Below are 19,253 nucleotides of genomic sequence, written 5' to 3' on the forward strand. Positions count from 1 at the left end.
GCGGCAAGGTAATAGGAGGAGGAAGAGGTAGGGGGACAGGGATACCGTAATGGCGATCGTGAGATCTTTCCTCGTACGGGAGGTAGGAAGCAAGCGCGAGAAGCGCTCGGTTTCATTAGCAATTCATTAGGAAAGTGCTTTAATGGCGTTAACAGTGAAATCCTGTAACCACGAGGAGAAGCTGCACGTCGAGGGTTAAACGCGGCTAACATCGTGTGGTATCGAAGTGTCGAGATCCGCATCGAGATTAGATTGAATTTATGTAACACCCTTGCGAACTTATTGCCGACAACTAACACGAGTCCTAACAAAGGAAAGGAAACGTTCAACGTATAAAAAATAAAAATAAATAAACAAATAGACGAGAATAGAAAGGAGAGAAAAAATAAAGAAATATAAATCATGAACAATTAGTTGAAACTATCTAATTGATCTTTTCTCTTTCAAAAACCACCCTTCCCAAAGTAAGATTTAACACTGTCACTTGATGGTTCCACACTATCTGTGAACGATCGTTTATCTATGCTTAGAAATACTTCGCTTAGAATAACTTTGGTAGCTGGTCGTTTCTTTTAGATGCTGTTGTTGTAATCCAATACCAAGTGAGATAGATAGTCAAGATTTTTTGAAAGAAAGTTTATTTGGAAAAAAAACAGAGATGACAGAATTATTATCAAGTATTTGTCTATAAACCTAACATTTAAATTATTTAAATAAAATCAAACATTTTCTAATTGAAATAAGAAATATCTAACGAATATTATTTCAACTAATGAAGGGGTATATCAATTAGTTAGGGTAGTTAGATATTGTAAATGAAATTTATGTGAAAATTCTTATGGGTACATCGCAAGCATATTAACTAACCAACTTCGTTACGAGTATGGGGATGAGAGGACTATTTTGGTTTAGTATGGTTGGTCTAACTCCATCATTCTCAAAGTGTTCCACCCCAACACAGTTTATATTTAAAATCCCAGTAGTCAGCAGGCAGACCGAGTTAACAAACTGGATGAGAACCTCTGGCGAATGTCTCGACTTAGTTTTAACCATTGCGTGCATGCTTATCTACACGTGTGTGTGTGTGTGTGTGTGTCTCTCTCTCTAAAAGTGGACGATGCTCTTGCACTGACTTATACTTCTCAACAGTGTCAAGGGCCGCTTAATATAGTCTCTCTTTCTCTCTCTCTCTCTCTCTCTCTTTCCCGCTCTCTTTCGAATTTGCCAGAGTTCGACGTACCTTTAGCAGACAATTTTCCTCACACGGCAACGATATTTACGAGCTTGGTAGTAAAACAACGGATTGACGGTGAAATCGAGAGAAACTTCAATCAACCTGTTCGATTGAATTCGATTGAATCGTTTTATGAAGATTTTGCGATAATTAAAATAAATATATATTTTCTCCCTTCATTATTATATTGACAGATATAAAATTGATCCCACATTGAAAAATACATCTTCGTATATTCCCAGTGCAAATATATGAACAGGTTCATACCTTCGAGATATGGCGATAACAACCGAGTACTACGAACAAACCTTCTAATCTTTTGAACGAACGATCGATAGATGGTTGGTGTGGTTTACCACACCTTTTCTACGAATTTCAGCGGTACGCTTTGATCTACCAAAAAGAATCAAATGAATCATCATCATCATAGTATTTCTCGTTTATCTTTTATCTTCCTTTCTAATCCTATCTTGTCAAATGGTATGTAATAAACTAACCGGATGCATAGATTTTTTTTTTATTTATGTTACACCTTTATTAAACCTTAATATATTCTATAATAATTCATTAAGTTCTGCATTAATTGTTACGTTAGAATAAGGGAGGATCAGAAATTGTTTCTAGATGTATTCTGAAAAACACACTGAAGGTTGTGAGGTTGAAGGTTCTATATGACGTAACCGGTAACAACATGTCCCCCCAATGTTTCTGATGCTATCGCTATATAATTCACGAGCATTCACGCTCTCGTACCAAGAGAGAGAGAAAGAGAGAGAAAGAGAGAGAGAGAGAGCCTGAATTTTCGTGCTGTTTACGATTTACGATTGCACGTGCAAGTAACTCGAGAACGTCCAACCACGGTTCGGACGATGGGCGTAAATTTATAAACTTTTAAATGTTTCGGAAGAAAAGAAAGCGAAGAGAATGAAGAAAATAACGGATACATAGGGAGGATCAAAAAAAAAAAACAACTTACTCTAAAACACAATATAATACTTAATATAATCACATTTTTTTTGTGTAACATGTAAAACTTGGACATTACTTTATTGGTCAAGTAAATATAAAAGTAAGAAAGAGGGAAGAAAACCAAGAAGACGTTGTTGTTCGAGTAAATCTAAAGAACGAACGACAGGCAAACCGAAAGGTTTCTCCTCCTCTCCTGTTCTTTATCCAACCATCTACTCACTTACTTCGGATGTTCTCGAGAACCATCAAGAAGAGAAGACTATACTCGGCTAACTTACATTACATATATATATATATATATATATATATATACATACAGTGTTCTGGATCTTGTTCGTAGATCGCATGAGAAAGCAGAAAGCTCTTGATGACAATAAATAGTCTCGGCGGTCGTTAGTCATCCGTAGGGAAGGAAACTGAGACTACTACTCCTCCTCTCCTCCTCTTCCTTCTCCATCATCCTTTCCTCGCTCACCCACCATCTCACCCACTTCTATTGCAAATGTCTCTCCAGCGAATTCTTCCTTATAAAATCACGTATTAACATTAACACGAGTTACTTTGAATCACAATGTCTGTCTAATTAATGGAGTTTCTTGCGTACACTGACTCACCAAAGTATTTTGAACCCTTATTAGTTGTGTGTCAGATTGTTTCATTAAAATAGTTGATTTTTACTATTTGATATGTCATTTTGTTGAAACGTTTTTGAAAAATTGACAAAAATAAAAAAAATAATCGGGTGAAAGCGATGCGACAGAACGACCGGACGGTGTAATTAATTAAACGATTAACTTAGGTAATTCGCGAGAGCGTAATACACTCATTGAGAGGTCAACTTTCGAAATTGGGGACAAGCGTCTCGGGGTCGAAGTTCCTGACACGAAAGATACAAGTAACTAGATTCTATGTGACGCCCACGTATAACCATAGTTCAACTCTGAATAATATTCTTAAAATTGTCTTATCTTAGAAATAATTTCTTTCATATTTTTCTCTTCTTATATTTGCAATGGAATTTCACTCTCCAACGCTACACACTGATGGTCAATGTGTTTACAAATTCGACTAGCAATATATCTTCTTGCGTATCGTTCAAAATATAAATACAAATAAAATTGTTTTGTAAGAAAGTTTATTACGATACGTTCCTTACACACGCGATTCTTAATTAAAGTCTCTCGTAATTAACTCATCAAGAGAGTTTCCTTAATAATTACTTAATTCCCCCCCAGGTAGACGCAATCCGTGTAATTAGAAAAGCAAGATTCTCCTTACTTCGAGAGATTACCAATAATACTTGGAATGCGGAAAATTAGAAATGAATTGAGATTATCTTTTAACATAAGAGGATAGATTGATTTATCTTTTCAAGTATACTTTAGATATACCTATACTTATTATTTCCTTTTTTTTATTTGGTAGAATAATCTTATAGAAAAGTCAAGTTTTATTAGATGATCCAAAGTGAAAGAAGAAGAAGAAGAAGAAGAAGAAAAAAAACCACGTAGAATTCCTAAACGTTATTTTATCCTTTCAAAAAGAAACCTTTTTTGTTCATGTTAAGAAGAAGAAGAAGAAGAAGAAAGCATTACCACTACTGGCATACAACGTTACCAGATATTTTCGTTGGTCTAATCTTCAACGTAGGGCTTCTTAAAAGAAAGGTACTTGCTTAAGAACCCTTTTACGAAAAAGTATCCCTTACCGTAATAATCGATTTTAGGAAGGTCTGATAAGCCGCGTCTCCATTTTAACTTTTTAAATATTTTGTAATGATAAAAGAAAATATAAAATTTCAACGACAACAAAATAAACGCGTGCTATTTAAAAATTATCCGACCATTATGAAAGATTTTAACATGGATTCATAAGATTAACTTTCTAACATAATTCTCCCATTAACCTTTAACAGCATTTTTCTTTTTTTTTATTCTAAATTCTATACAGAAAAAGATGCAAATAAAATTTCTCTCTATCGATATTTTACATTATGCGAAAAGAAAGAAAAAAAAAAACATATAACTTCGTTTCTGTATAAAAACACGTAGGCGTATGTCTCGTCTATGGTACTCGGGAAAGGTTTTGCCTACACCCCCGCACAAACCAAATCGAAAAAACAAATTGTTAATGGCGACACGACACTTACTTCCGGCAGCTCTCTATCGAACGTATCAAACTCTTTTTCTTTTTGTTCTTTCTTGTGTATATGTGTGTGTGTGTGTGTTTTTTATTTCATTTCAAACGAGTAGAGTTAGCCGCGTGAGTTTTTCCTTTCGAATTGAACGGAAGCACCGCATGGAACAACTTCCTTCCGTGGACCATTCTCTCATTTTGTTATTGTTGTTATATGTTATAGAATATTGAATAATTATTTATAAGTATGAAATGTTCGAATTACGTGTTTAAAGTAACGGTAATAATATTCCAAATAAAGTGAATTTAAGATTATAATGTTCTAATGTAATTTTTTTATTGAGATTGAAATAAATTAATTAGCAAATTGTCGTGTTACAAAATCTTAACGATTTTAAATATATTAATAAAAAATTTTCTTGAGAATGACAAGATTATGTAATAAAATATAAAATATAATTATTATCGTAGCTACCTTGATTTTTTTGAAAAATGGAGGAATAGGCCACCCTAAAAATAAAGCTCTCATATATGCATACATGCATGTATATTTATTTGTAACAGATTGAAATATACGTAATAGGTGGGTGAGATATAAAATAAATTTGGGAATGACATTAATTGGTGAAAATCGAGCAATCGATTGGTAGCCGAAGAGTTCGCCTTTCACCTTACGACCGAAGAGAGTTTAGCGACGTGTAACCAGCGAAGATATCGCGCTGTGTAAGAATTACAGCGTGTGGGCAAACAGGCCGGAGGCTTCATCCGCCCACGCCTCTTTCACGTATGCCATGCAACTTACACACACACATACAACACGTTGCTAATACACAATGAAAAAGATACTAAAAGAATGAGAATGAGAGAGAGAGAGAGAGAGAGAGAGAGAAGCATTCAGACACTGTTAAAAGAGCTTCTCAGATTTATACGTGGACCACGGAACAACCTATGAATGATATTACAGTTTGCGGTTGCTTCACACCCGGTGAGACTAGATCTCATCGCATTATCGTCACCTCTCGTGAAAACCAGACTTAAACTATGTGTATCTATGTGGTATATGCAAAATACATAATCCAAGAGGTTACATTTTTATATTATATCCAGGAAGAAAAGTCATTCTCAGTTAACTAACATAAGATTTGTAATTGAATATCTTGTCACCGATATCTGATAATAATAACAGGTTAATTTTAATAGAAGAAAAAAAAGATCATACGAAACTTGAACAATTTGAATGTAAACTTGAATGTTAACTATTGGGTTGTGTTTGGAAAGTAATTTTGTTTTTTTCCTGACACAATGAGAGCATTAGTTGAATGCAAATCGGCAAATAACAACACATGAGATCGATGAGAGTTTAAATTTGTTAAATTCAACTGTTAATGTCCACCTGAAAGGCCTAGGTTTAATCTCGAAGTGAAAATTGTCTTCATTTTTACAAAAGAAAAACAAAATTATTTTCCGAACAACTCAATATTATGACAGTTCGTATCATTTGACGGTACACGTGTCAAGAGGATTTTTCAATAGATCGTTTCGTATCGTTTCCGATCTAAATATACATAGGTACCCCTTTCTCAATCCTTCTTCTTACACACCCTTTTTCCTTACGTCTGTCAGAATGTTTGGGAAGAGTGTGAAAAAAGGAAAAAATCTTTGTCGTCTGAAGTATTTTTCTATCTCTATCTTACTCTTTTTTCCACTTGAAATAACTCGAATACTTGAACGTTGAAAAAGATGAGTCTTATCGTGGTGTCAAGAAGAGAGAACCGATAACTTATCTCTCGAACGATTATATCGATCGATAGTGAAAAGTTTTATTGAAAACTGATCCATCGTTTCACCTCTTTTCTTTTTTTTCGTCATTCATTCAAAATATATCGTTGATTGAAAATATTTTTTGACAGTCAATCACCAACTCACACGTTCGACAATTTTCTTCATGAATTTACTTTTAATAAAATATACTTTTTATATTTTAAAAAGAAAATATATAAGAATAAAAGAGAGAGAGAGAGAGAGAGATGTTTTTGTTCTCCCTTCGTTCATTGTCATCCAGCATGGCGCGTTTGCGTGACGTGACTCGTTTATGCAAATAACTACGGTAACCACGAGTTTACTCGACGCCACGAGACCAACCTTGCGCACTATAGACTATCATTTATGCACCAAGCTATGACGTAGTGTAGTATGCGTGTATGATTTACAAGAGAGAGAGAGAGAGAGAGAGAGAGAGAACTACTCACGGAAACTGAGCGTCGGAGAGAAGAAATACGACTAAAGACGAAAGAGAAACTTAGGGAAAACGTATTTTAAAATCGGTACTAAGAATGTTCGGTATGAACATTCAAAGTTTTTAGATTTATATTATGACAATGTCAACAACAAAATTAATCTCATTTGTTGATAATACAAGAGTCATTTATTTCTTAAATAACTTAGTAACCATTATGGAATTTTTCACTATATGCAAGAAGAAATTTTCTATTTAAAAACTCAAACTAAATTCCGTGCTTAAAAAATATTTACAGAAATAGACATATTTGTCAAAAATATTGGTCTAACTTGGATTTAAGAAAGCCCACCCTACTATGGGTTTCCCCATAGTCGTTGAATAAATACTAAGAAAGCATATTTTATTTTTTTTCCAAGACCAGAACAACTTTGTCTAACATAGGCTACGTTTTCTACGTTTTCCTACGTTCGTTTGATAAACTCACGTGTGTCTGTCGCGCATAACCGATGAAGTTTGTTCTGTAAGGAGTAAAAAAAAAATGGAAAAAAATATAAAAAACCTTGTTGATACGATCCTACTCGATGACGTTCGCAAGGATAAAAACTAAGAACGTATTTCTTCTCTTTAATAAGGTATTTGACTTTTTTGCTCCCTACAAAGTGAACGCGAACGCGCTGACGCATCCAACAAACAAAAGTAATTGCCTTCATTATTATTGGAACGAGTATTATTTAAATATAAGCAAAACAAGACAAGAAGCAAAGATCGATCGATCGATCGATCGATCGATCGATTGAAAGTAGAAGAAGGGAATTCGAATCAATGTCATTTGATTTTGATTTTTATTTCAGTTGAACTATTTAATGGACGAGGGAGACAGACCGTAAGTCAATGTGCATCGTAATTACATTTTTTTGAATCGCGTTAATTGTACACTCTTGCATTATTATTACTATTATTATTTATCATTTTCTTTCTATCACGGTTTGTAATATTATTTTAGATTTTTCTTCTTTTCTTGTATAAGAACAAACAAAATAGATAACTGTTCTACTTTTCTTGGGTGTCAATAACAATATTATTATCGATCAATACGACACCGTACAAATTTGTTACAATTTCGATAAGAATGAACTAATCGAGATATAACACACATTAGTAAAAATTCTAACACCATTATAACGTAATTGTTCTATAGAAATTTCATTTGGTGACACGTTAAAAAACGTGACAACTAAAGTTATCTTTCCCAAAGATCATACTGGGTCATTCGTCAATCAATAAAAATGATGTTTAAGCATCAGTATTTACGAGAGTTCTATGATAAAATAGAAATTGACATTATTCTAGCGACCCTGTACTACTACAAACGCAAATTTCCATTAATATTTGATGTAATCGAGTAGTCGTTCTACCAGGTATCGTACCATTATCTTTCCATTTTCTTTTTTTTTCTTCTTCATATCGTGAATCGCATTGTCTTTCACCATGGATACGCATAACACGCACGTATAAATCGATAGGATCCTACTTTCGTTTTAGATAACATCGTACACTATATATATAATTTACAAGCAATATTATTATATTCTTTACTATAATAATGAGGATACACTTTTATTGAAGAAAAAAAAATAAAAAGAAAGAATTAAACCAGATTATTTCCGACTAGGATTAGAAATGTCAGATGAAATTATACGCCGAGGTTTAGACTTGTCTCTAATTCTGTCAATCAAACGAACATTTTTTTCTCCCCACATCTGCCGGGATGCGGTATCTGCGGTAAGATGTTATACCACCACCGCAACGGCACAGTGATCTTCTAGAAGCAACACATAATGAAGCTTCTTCCTTTAATTAATTTCTTTTTCGTTGGTGTCGCCTTTCAAAGGCTACACAAAAATCTCTCTCTCTCTCTCTCTCTCTCTTTATTTTATCTAATTTTTTTTTCGTGGAATTGATTAATTTGTCAAATGAGACTAACTTTTGTTTAGATTCGAATGTTTTATTTATTTATTTATTTTTTTTTTTTTAATAATTAGGAGATAAATGAAGAGAATAGACTTTTATCTTTGATTAAACGTAGCCTAAGTAGAGGTAATGACAGAATGCACTTCCTGCCAAGACCGGCCGCTACTCTTATTGCATCCAAGTACTCGTTGCAATGACTTTCTTTTCTATCTCTATCTCTCTTACTGGTTCTTGACCCCGCTTTCTGTTACCAACTTATCGTTTCATCTTAGTTTTCCAGTCATGTCAGCTCAGCCAGGCAGACGATCCGATAGGATCTTATTGTCTCTGGCGTCATCGTTCTTATAGTTCATACGTTATTTTCTATCGTAAAATAAAAACCAAAAAAAAAAAACGGCGTTATTTATATGCACGCGAGCTTTATATATTAAAAATTGTACAGCTTTTTTGAATTCACCCCCATTCTAAAGAATTTCTTCTGTCTACTCGAAAAAAATGGAACTTCGGTGACACGAATTGAAGAGTAATAGACAGGTGTATTAGATACCTTTCTTCCAAGTTCACGTAATACATATTAAAACGAATAGAAATTTATAGAAACGAATGAACGAACTAGCAAATGCCACGAAAGTGTAGAATCTCCTCTATCCAGTCCCCTTTTTTCCACTCCTCGGACAAATTAGAAGAGAGAGGGCCACCTGAGAGGATGATCTAAAGATTTTTCGTGACGTTCGTTTTTCGTTGGTGCCCGCCGTCCTTTGGGCCTTGCAGGAGACCTGTACGAGGACTGGTCCGCGATCTACCGTAACCGCATTCCTCCGTTGCCTCACCTTGCCCCTCTACCACCCCCTTCGCAAAGGTGCCCTCCTTACCCCTACTTACTCGGAGCTCCCAAGCGAGCCCTTCTCTCTCTCCACGCTCGTTCCGCATTTTTTCATCTCTTCTCTCTCTCTCTCTCTCTTTATCTTTTATTCAACTCTTATTTCGTAGTTTTATCTCCTTCCTTCTCTTCATCAAGGTCCCTTCCTTCTTAGGTTTTTTTTCTATTTTTTTTTTTTTTTGGTTACGAACGCCTCGAATAAAAGAATAGAATTCTATTCGTAGTCCCAAAAACTCAACGAAAGAAAGAGAAACTTATTTTCCTTCAATTGGGCCCACGCAAACGAACGCGCGTTTTATTCGCAATTACACAAAATTGTCCTAATTAACTTTTTGTATTTTCTTTTTATTTTCACGCGATACCATCGTCATTCCAAACTGTCAAACGCGTATCTCTACTTACTTTTTGATTTTTATTTTCTTTTTGTTTTTGTTGTTTGTTTTTTTTTTTTTGTAAGAAGGATGATTCCTAAGAGTGCACGACGTTACCATCCTCCCGCTTACTTCGGGCATAGTAAATGCGGGATAATCATTCAACGATTACCTGTCTTGCATTTTAACGTCCAAACAACGTCCCAGAGTAAGTCGACCAGTCACGGAAAGGTTCATCGATCTTCTCGTCAAAATAATTCCGAGAAAGTTTTTTCTTTCGCAATTACCGCAGTTTGCTTGACTTGATTGCTTTCTTTATTTCTTTCTTTTTTATTCGCACGTTTTTTGACTAACAATATTATGTAGAAAATGTGCAAATAAAGGAAAAAGAAAGTACGACAACGAGTTTTGATTATTCCGATGAAGGTTGCACGTTTGCACGATAAAACGCATTTAACGCACGAGCATGTGTGTTATTTTATGTAATACACGACAGGATTCGATCAGATCTATGTAAACCTTTAACAACTTTCAAGGCGATACGAGTTCTCTCTCGTTGAAACGAGTAGGTTGTTTCATGTTAAGAGTAACACATAGATTCTTTACCGATATTGACAAAATTAACATATCGCGTTGGTTAAACGCATGCTTTGGCTAATTGCTGTTTGACTAATAGTTATCCTATCTTTCTATCTTTATCTCTCGGTGAATTGATTTCTTTAATGTGAATATAGAATAACCAAATGCTAATTAAACTCGTTTTATCGATATCTTGCAATATTTCTTTCTAATGGAACAGTAAAATATATTAAAAAAAAAAAAAAAAAGAAAAGAAAGAACAACAAATCTTTTGCACGAAACTTTTCGATGTTTTCTATTATATATTATAAAGTAGCCAAAGTCCATTTGTCCGGTTGACTGTGGTTACATAACAGATCATATGCTTCGAATTTTTAGACAATAAATCAATAAATATATCGAAATTTGGATAAAAATCCAATTGGTCGTAGACAGTGGCGCTGAGAGTTTAAGCAAGAAGGATAATTCAAGCGTGAACTACGCGGCAGCCATGAATTACTCGCTTTCTTGATATCTTGGTTTGAACGGTTCGAACAACATGAAAAAAGAGAAAGAGAAAGAGAGAGAAAGAGGAGTCCAAGGAAACCGGTGGTGAGCCGGCTGTTGGACAGCTTCGTCGAGCCAGGAGCAGCAGCATCGTCGGCCTCTCTGAAGAAGGGCCCCGGTGCGAGAGGCCCTTCGGGCCACTTTGCATAGCCGAGGCTCATCGGCTATAGTGGACCTCCCACGGGTTGACCGGCTCCGAGCCATCCAAGATACCTTTTCTTCTTCTTCTTCTTCTTCTTCTTCTTCTTCTTCTTCTTCTTCTTCATTTTTTTTTCTTCTTCATTTTACGTCCTATGTCCTTCTCTACCTTGTCTTTACCTCCTTTCTTTATCTTTATCTCTTTCCCGTTTGCGATTCGTCGAACACCGCCATGAAGATACTACATTTTTACTACCTACCAACTACGACCAAGGACGAAAGTGTGAATTATGAAATTGGAATCTTACCAAGGATCCCCTTCTCCTCTCGAGATCTTTCTTTTTTTATTTTATTATAATTTATCCAATTTCAATTTCTTACTTAACTAATAACGTTGACTTTTATCATATTGCCTATATTCATGAAATAATTGATTATTTTTCTATTCATAAGTTTATATAAGAATAAATGTATTGGTCAATTATGGTTGGTACGTGCGTACTCCTGCGTACTTGGAATCGGGCATTCGCATGTTTCTATTCTCATGACCGAGCAACCTGTATAGCCGGCCTTGACTCGTAACTCGCTCTCTTCTCTCGTGTCTGTAAAAAATGGCAGCGCGTCCGGTGCTCTTTTATCGAAAGAAGAAGAAGAAAGAGAGAAAGAGAGAGAGAGAGAGAGAGAGAAAAAGAGCAAACCATGACGCGCTTTAATGCCCGTTCAATGCGCACTTATCGCAAAGGAGAACCACCACAATGCCCTTCAAACCTATCAAAGCGAACTTACTCGCTTGAAAGTATACCTTACTGACGTTACGATGATCTCACAAATTCTACATCAAAATATCTTTACATCTTATGAAATAATAACGAAAAATATTGACCTAATAAAAAAAGAAAAAAAACAGGACACAGAGAGAGTTATAGTTTTTGACAATAACTCACACAAAGTATAGCACACGTTATACGTTCTCTTTTTTTTTTTTTTTTTTTTGGTTTTATTCCAAGACGACGGTGAATTTTATTTTTATTCTTTGTGGGACTGCACCCACCGAGGTGATCTTGCAGAATATCTTGCGTGGAAGGTCAATCTCGTTCGTCCAAAGCCACGAAGAAGAGAAAAGGCCGACCATATATATATGTTCTTTCTCTTTCATTCTCTCTTTCTCTCTCTCTTTCTCTCTCTCTCTCTCGATTATAGTTATGTACACCAGCTTCCGAGGTTACAGACGGTTAGTAAGAAATATTCCACGGGGCGGCGATTGTATCGAATCAGACTGGTTCGTAGTCCGGTCTCTGGTTGGTGCTTCGGGCCCCGTTCGTTCAACGTGCACGCATCTCACACTCCGTGTTTATATACCGTGGCATATAAATGCCCTAAAGCATTTCGTCCTCGAATATTACTACCTTTGTCGTAACGAACCGTTAGTAGGTAGTAGGTATGACTCTTTGTGTAATGAAACCCCGTTCGGAAGTCGTTTATAGTTCGATCGCTTGCTCGGTTAGTTCCAATCCACCCTCTTTTCTACCTTTACACACTTTCGCAATATAAGTATATAGAATGGAAAAAGAAAAGAAAAGAAAAGAAAAGAAATAAATAAAGGAAGAAAAAAATAAATCCATCGAGAAGAAGGCGGAGCAGAAATGATATATGACTCCCAGACACACAACCTTTTTCTCTTACAAGCGTCGAGTACCACCGAACGTTAAACGCGCGTGTAACTGTAGCTTTTAATCCACTAATAGAGATCAGTTTCTAACGAAAACAGAAGTGTATGTTAGGTAGTACCATCACCACCACCCACCCGCATATCAAGTTCGCTGAATCAGCTTGTGAGTTAACTTCGTGATTCGAATCCATAATCTCTCGGGACCGTGTCGATGTTGTTAGAGACCACTTGGACTCTGTTTGTGAGAGTGTGAAAGAGAAAGAGAGAAATCTATGTAAAATTCTTCGTCAAAAGCGTCTACGACCCTATCGCATGTTAGGAACAATGCAGATTAACCCTTAGTTCTATTGTATTGAACAAAACACGAAATGAGAAGAAAACAACAACAACAACAACAATAATGTACACGTGATAATGGATGGAACTTTGCTATTGATGATAGAGAAAGAGCATTGTCCTGAAATGAATTAACGTTAACCATTGAACGTGTAGGAGTGACAGCAATTAAAGAATACAAGAAAGGGATAAAAGACAATTTATTTGAAACCTTTTGAAGATGTCAATTTCGTAATAGGTTATTTCTACTAGAAACGAGTTTTGAAGATTGGTTAGATAATTTGCATATTTATTAAAAGGAATTTCTAACGATTACTTAGTTTGTAGATTTTGTTAAATTTACATTTTGATTGGATCTACGAAATAAAATCGAATATAGTTGATTTGAATAAGCAATTAGTTATATAAACATCAGTGAAACTATTGAAGAAATTAAAGCTACGGTATCCGTCACGGAAGCAACGTTCCCGAAAACAACCGGAAATGTTGAATAAAGCGGGTTCCCTACGTACGGGACACGGGTGGCGTGAATTATACGCTTGACGTATGCCCTCCACGTGGTGTCGAATTCTTCAAACGAGTATTATATTATGTACTATATAACCGTATGCTTAAACTTTCATCATATGGTCCGTTTATTTTGAAAGTGGGACAAAATTCTCCTTCATTTTCTGATCTACCAATGTTTCTATTAATTAAATAATAAGATAAAACAAAACAAAACAATAATTGTAATTTTGAATTGTTTATGATGTTGATTACAGCGGAGTCAGACATTTGCACGTTCGCGGCACGAACTGAACACTTTCATGTTACGAACAAACCATCGACAGCATTGTTCACGTCTAACACGAGACCTAAGGCACTCAAGGAGTTGTACGAAGCTGCTGGTGTGGTTGCTGTCAGAAGTTTGGATTCGTTGAGAAGGGATGGCAGCTCAATGGATATGTTCCTTTGCACTCCCGTTCTTGGAAAGAGAAGACGGGACCAAAGTCTCGACATCGAATCTAGAGTCGTAAGCAACTATTTTTTTTGCACATGTATAAAACCTTTTTAATGTTAACCAAGTACATCCCTGTATGTATTGCCAAAGTTCTTCTTTTTATTGTGATTAGAGGGAATGGGGGGTAAACACTGTACTCTCTTCTCTCTGAAGTCAACCAATGAACAAAAAAAAAATGAACCCAATCAAAAACAACGTTTGCTTTTACTTTCGGCTTGAACGAACGCTTTCGAATTGTTTTTAGCTTTGAATTCGGAACACTGAACAACCACCATATGGTATCGTAAAAGGGACGTAACGTAATCTTTTCGATGTTGAATTATATATTATATTTTGAACGAAATCGTAATTCCCATAGCAATATAGTACAGATCCTTTTGGAATAGACGTTCACCTGAGTTTCTCCATAGAAACTGGTAAGATACCCTCGAGGCTAACCATCTTCGAACTATTCGAATTTTCTCTCTCTTTCTCTTTCCTACCTTTTTGCTTACATAATATCCGTCGATCCAACACGATTAGAGATATCTTCCTTGGTACATGTTGTATATCTTCTTCTACGAATATATTGGAATGAAGAAAGCTATACGTGATGTGCATGTATAATATCATCTTATCGTTTAGAAAATTTTGATAGAAATCGACGAAAATAACTCAGGGATATTCGATAGATACGAACAGAAAGAAAAAAGACAAGAAAAGAATCATAAGAAGATTTATATTCTCTCGAAAGATTTTCTCAAGTTGGCAAGACGAGTATTCTCTCTCTATCTCTCTGTTTCTGTCTTTCACAAGAGAAAAAAAAAAACGAAAAAAGTACACTGACGGGATGTCAGCAAGCGGTAAAATCCTTCTCATCTTAACTTCGATAAAGGACTCCCGCGGTGACGATAGGTAGCAGCCATTTCCAAGTATAAATCCTAAGAACCATTGGTAAAGTTCATTCGGAATTTTGCAATTTAGCAACTCGATTTTAAACGTCATCATCTATCACTACTTATTGAATTTTTAAATCTAAAATATAAAATCAAATATAGGTTCTCTCTCTCTCTCTCTCTCTCTCTCTCTGTCATTTGATTTCACACCAAACCTAATTTTGTCTCTCTCTTTCTCTCTGTGTCTTTTAGCCGGCTGCTATCGAAGATCTACGAAGATGGACATCAGCAGAAGCACTGGGAGACGTCACCGTGCCACCGGACTGCATGTCCAGAATCCTCGGAGACACGGCCGACGACGATGCCGTGGATCACAAGTTGCCCAGTCCGGAGGAACAGGTTCAGGCTGTTGCACTTAAGTGAGTACTGGATTTATGTCCTCGTAAAGATACTCGATACTCGGACCCTACTAAAATTAACTATCCCTCGAGACGTGTTTCCTTACTTTTATACCCTCTCCTCCTCCTCCTCCTCCTCCTCCCCTCCTCCCTCTTTTTCTTCTTTGATAACGACGAATAATTATTTCATTAATTAACAAAATTTCTAATTATTTCTAACGTTGACCGATAAATTTATCTATTTATCTTTCTTCTCTCTCTCTCTCTCTTGGTTTCCGAGGTAAAATATCCGAGTAGTATCGATGACGATAGTATCGTATAATTTACGTGGTAAAATTAGAAAACAGAAAGAGAGGGATATACATTAACAAAGTGCGTTCTTTTAATGCAAACTTTCTCTTTTTAAATGTCGTTGTATACCAAGTCGTCAAATAAATCTCTGTGTCCTGATATATATATCTTAGTATTTAAATAAATTATGTTATGTACAAATGAGATGAACGTGAATCATGAAAATCCAGGTTCCCGGCTGAAATCGTAGCTGTGGATGTGAGCGGAAGGGGTTTCGAAAGGATGTCAATGAGAAGAAGGTCCTTGCTATCAGGTCCTGAAATGCAACAAGAGACAAACGTGAAGAGACGTTCGAGACCACGAAGGCCAAGAGGGAAGAGACGAAATACAATAGCTGGCACCGATCAAAAGGAAATTCGTCAAGCTATCGGAGGGTAAGTAATGGTTATTGTTATTATTCGTTAAAAGCAAAACTTCCTTCTCTCAAATCGATAAGGTAAAAGTGTAGTTGTGAAAATAGATACTGACGATAAGGAATCTCGCTTTATTCAGACGCTACTGGTCGGTTCGCATGTCTCATTGTCACCGTTACGCGGTAAGAACATGGTGAAATATCATTCATGCTTTTTTTATTTATTTTTTTTTTTAAACAATTCAAACGAAGTGTGTGTGCATCTTTTATATTTATTAATTCCTGCTCGTATAATATCTCTATTGAATTTTGATTTAAAGTTCCTATTTTTGATTTTGTTGCCAATTAATAAATAATATACTGAACAATTTGATTTAACAAGGTATTATTGAAATAATTAAAAAATATTTGAATTGATAATACGCATGTCCTCCAACACCATCCCTCCTTGCACTGATTATATAAAAACGATGCAAGCACATTTGAGATTAATCGTACTAACAGTACACCAACCATGATCGATCTTGTTACACCGTGCTCGAGTGTGAGATTAATTTTGCGAGATGCAATTTTTTCAAATCTTTTTCTAAATTTTAAATAAATCAAATATCTTTCCAAACTAACGTTGGCATCTACGTGTTCAGAGAAACGACGACGGGAGACGAGCCGGAAGAAGCAATGCCTAGTACAACACCTAGGGCACATCGTTCGGCTAGCACGGACATACTAGGTTGTTCGTCGAAAAAGGATACGTCGACGGAAAAGAAATCCCACTTTAATACCTTAAAGGCTTGGGGAATGTCCAGGTTGAAGTCGATCGGTGGTGGTCAAACTAAATCAGGTTCGCAACAACAGTTGCAAGATGCGAGCGAATCTAACGCAAACAGATCTGAACAGGGTCAAAGCCAATCAAAATCGTCAACGGATGATGCGAATATTTATGAGACGGTTAACAGTAGACGTAAAAAGGACAAGTCTCACCAAAGGAAACCGAGCTCGTCGAGTTCCAGTGGTAAAAGTACCTCGTCGATTCCGGTGTCGATTCCTGTTACGTCGATGACCGTATCGAGGCCGTCGAGTACGGAGAGGGCACAGGGTAACGTTAAACTTCGCGAAAGTGCGGCACAAAGAAGAGAAAGAAGGAAAGGTAGCAGCCGCGATGACGCACCTCATTCAAGTTCCGGAAATTGGAGCGCATCCTCGGAAAGTGGTAGAGCTAGTATCGGAAGCGAGACCACAACTACGACTCATCAACCAAGGTGATCGATCAATCTTATCTTTATTACCTATCATAATATGCATCAAGGGGGTTATTCAAAATAAATGTTTGAATGAAATTTAACAGGTCTACAACAACAGCATCTATTGGTACATCATCAACTTCGTTAAGTCACGCGAGACGTCTCAAGGGAAGGGACACTTCGGCATCTTCCTCGGTTACCTCGGAAGGAACTTTAACTCCCGACATCATACAAGACATTGCTGTTGTACCATTTTCCGATGACGGCGAGACATCGTCCGTGTATTCATGCGACACAGAAGGTTACTATACTTCCTTCCACGTTGATTCTGGATTAAAAACTTTGAGGGAAGAGGAACCATTACCGCAAAGTCCCTTAACGAAAACTAACGGCATTGGTTCTGATCCTACCTCGCCGATAATCGAAAACGAGTACGAATTGTTTGGTCGAGGATCAACTTCGACTACCACCAGTTCAGCCGGAACTGTTTGTACAGCCCTATTAGCACCTCCACCGCCTGAAAGAAAGTCAAGTCTAACCGTAGTAGCTATGGTAATTAAATCTTTCTTTTCTTCAAATCGATTAAAATTATTTCTCATTATGTTTCATCATATTAATTATGTTTTTTAGGTTCATGGAGAAAATCAAAACGGTGGAGAATCACCTGACAGTGGTCATAACACTTCTTCCTCGCCTGTCGAGTCAGCTTCGAGTCCAGCATGCACCGGAAGATCTTGTTCGGAATTCGAATATTCCGAGTCGAGTGATTTGGAGGGTTGTGAAAGGATTGAAAGAATTCGTTCGAAGACTGCTATCAATTCGAGTAGAATACCATCCATGTGCGTGATAACACCACCATGTTCCGATGACGAACACGTCAAAGATGTAGATTTGTCGGATAAACAAAATCAAATTAGAAATAAAAATGATGTACAAGCAACAGGATCGGTATTGATGTCTGCCACAGTTGGTACCTCAAAAATGGAAGTGATCAATGGACAAGATAAGAACCTTTATGCTACCGTGCAACACGTAATACCATCTTCCACCAACAACAATGGACAGGATAGTAACGGCAACAGCAATGACAGACCTATTACGAACAATCATCAATCAACTCAAATGAAAATCAGTCCGTTGAGCGGAGTATTAGGTAAACTTCGAGGTGTACTTCCAGGTAGGAAGCACGTCACGAAGAACGCGGTTGTTCATGGTTTGACCAATTCGGACTCCGGCGACTATGTTACAATAGCCGACGTGAGGAACAACAACGACAAACGACCGGAATCAAGCTCCTTAGCTCGTTCTGCGCCTGTCACTTATGCAAATTCTGATTTATTCAAAAGAGACGCGGAATACGTTTGTCTCAGTGAATTACCCAAAAAACCGGATTCTTCGTTGGAAAGGAAGAGACAGGGGGCGAGAGTTACTCTCGATTCCGAAGGCAAGGTTGTTTATTCTTCGGATAGTTTGAAGAGAAGGAAAGGAGCTCACACAACTTTCAATCCAGGTAAGTTTTTCGCAAGATATTTGTCTGAACGTACACAACTAAGTAATATAAATATTAATAAAAAAAAAAATAATATGTAATCACGTTAGGTCCATTCGTAAGAGAAGGAATATCACCTAACCCATCGCCATTATTGCGTCGAGCAATGCCAAACGTTCGAGCAGTGATCAAAAGTCACGACACCGTAGACAGCAGTCAACAAAAAACACCATCACCCATACCCCCATCACCATCACCATTACCTACATCATCTACATCACCTACATCACCGCCTACGTCACCGCCTACGTCACCACAATTGGGTAAACTCATAATTCGGGCGGCGAAAAGCCCGGACAGGGCCCAAAGTCCGGATTACGTGAGAACACCCGCTACCGTGGTGGGTCCTAAGAGTCCCACCAGTCCTCACAAACAAGTACGGGGAGCTTACGTCAACATGCAAGCTGGTGACGAAG

At 36.8% G+C, this 19,253-nt stretch overlaps 1 protein-coding gene and 1 long non-coding RNA gene across 3 annotated transcripts in view; one reads left to right on the top strand and one right to left on the bottom strand.

Moving 5' to 3' along the window:
• gukh (NHS actin remodeling regulator GUK-holder) overlaps positions 1-19,253 on the top strand; it is a 52,697-nt gene that overhangs the window by 20,828 nt on the left and 12,616 nt on the right. Inside the window, exons 2-8 of one of the 2 annotated variants that reach the window (XM_015332226.2) lie at positions 13,833-14,083; positions 15,199-15,365; positions 15,866-16,069; positions 16,692-17,306; positions 17,393-17,840; positions 17,919-18,798; positions 18,888-19,253. In XM_015332226.2, coding sequence (XP_015187712.2) covers positions 13,833-14,083; positions 15,199-15,365; positions 15,866-16,069; positions 16,692-17,306; positions 17,393-17,840; positions 17,919-18,798; positions 18,888-19,253 — 2,931 coding nt within the window. The remainder of the gene's footprint in view (positions 1-13,832; positions 14,084-15,198; positions 15,366-15,865; positions 16,070-16,691; positions 17,307-17,392; positions 17,841-17,918; positions 18,799-18,887) is intronic. The other variant, XM_089171442.1, reaches the window with a different exon arrangement.
• LOC149032854 (uncharacterized) overlaps positions 1-19,253 on the bottom strand; it is a 33,290-nt gene that overhangs the window by 4,713 nt on the left and 9,324 nt on the right. The window lies entirely within an intron of this gene.

Source organism: Polistes dominula, unplaced genomic scaffold, assembly GCF_049000335.1.
Source record: "Polistes dominula isolate Pdom_NZ unplaced genomic scaffold, Pdom_raw_medaka contig_26, whole genome shotgun sequence".
NCBI classification, from domain to species: domain Eukaryota; kingdom Metazoa; phylum Arthropoda; class Insecta; order Hymenoptera; family Vespidae; genus Polistes; species Polistes dominula.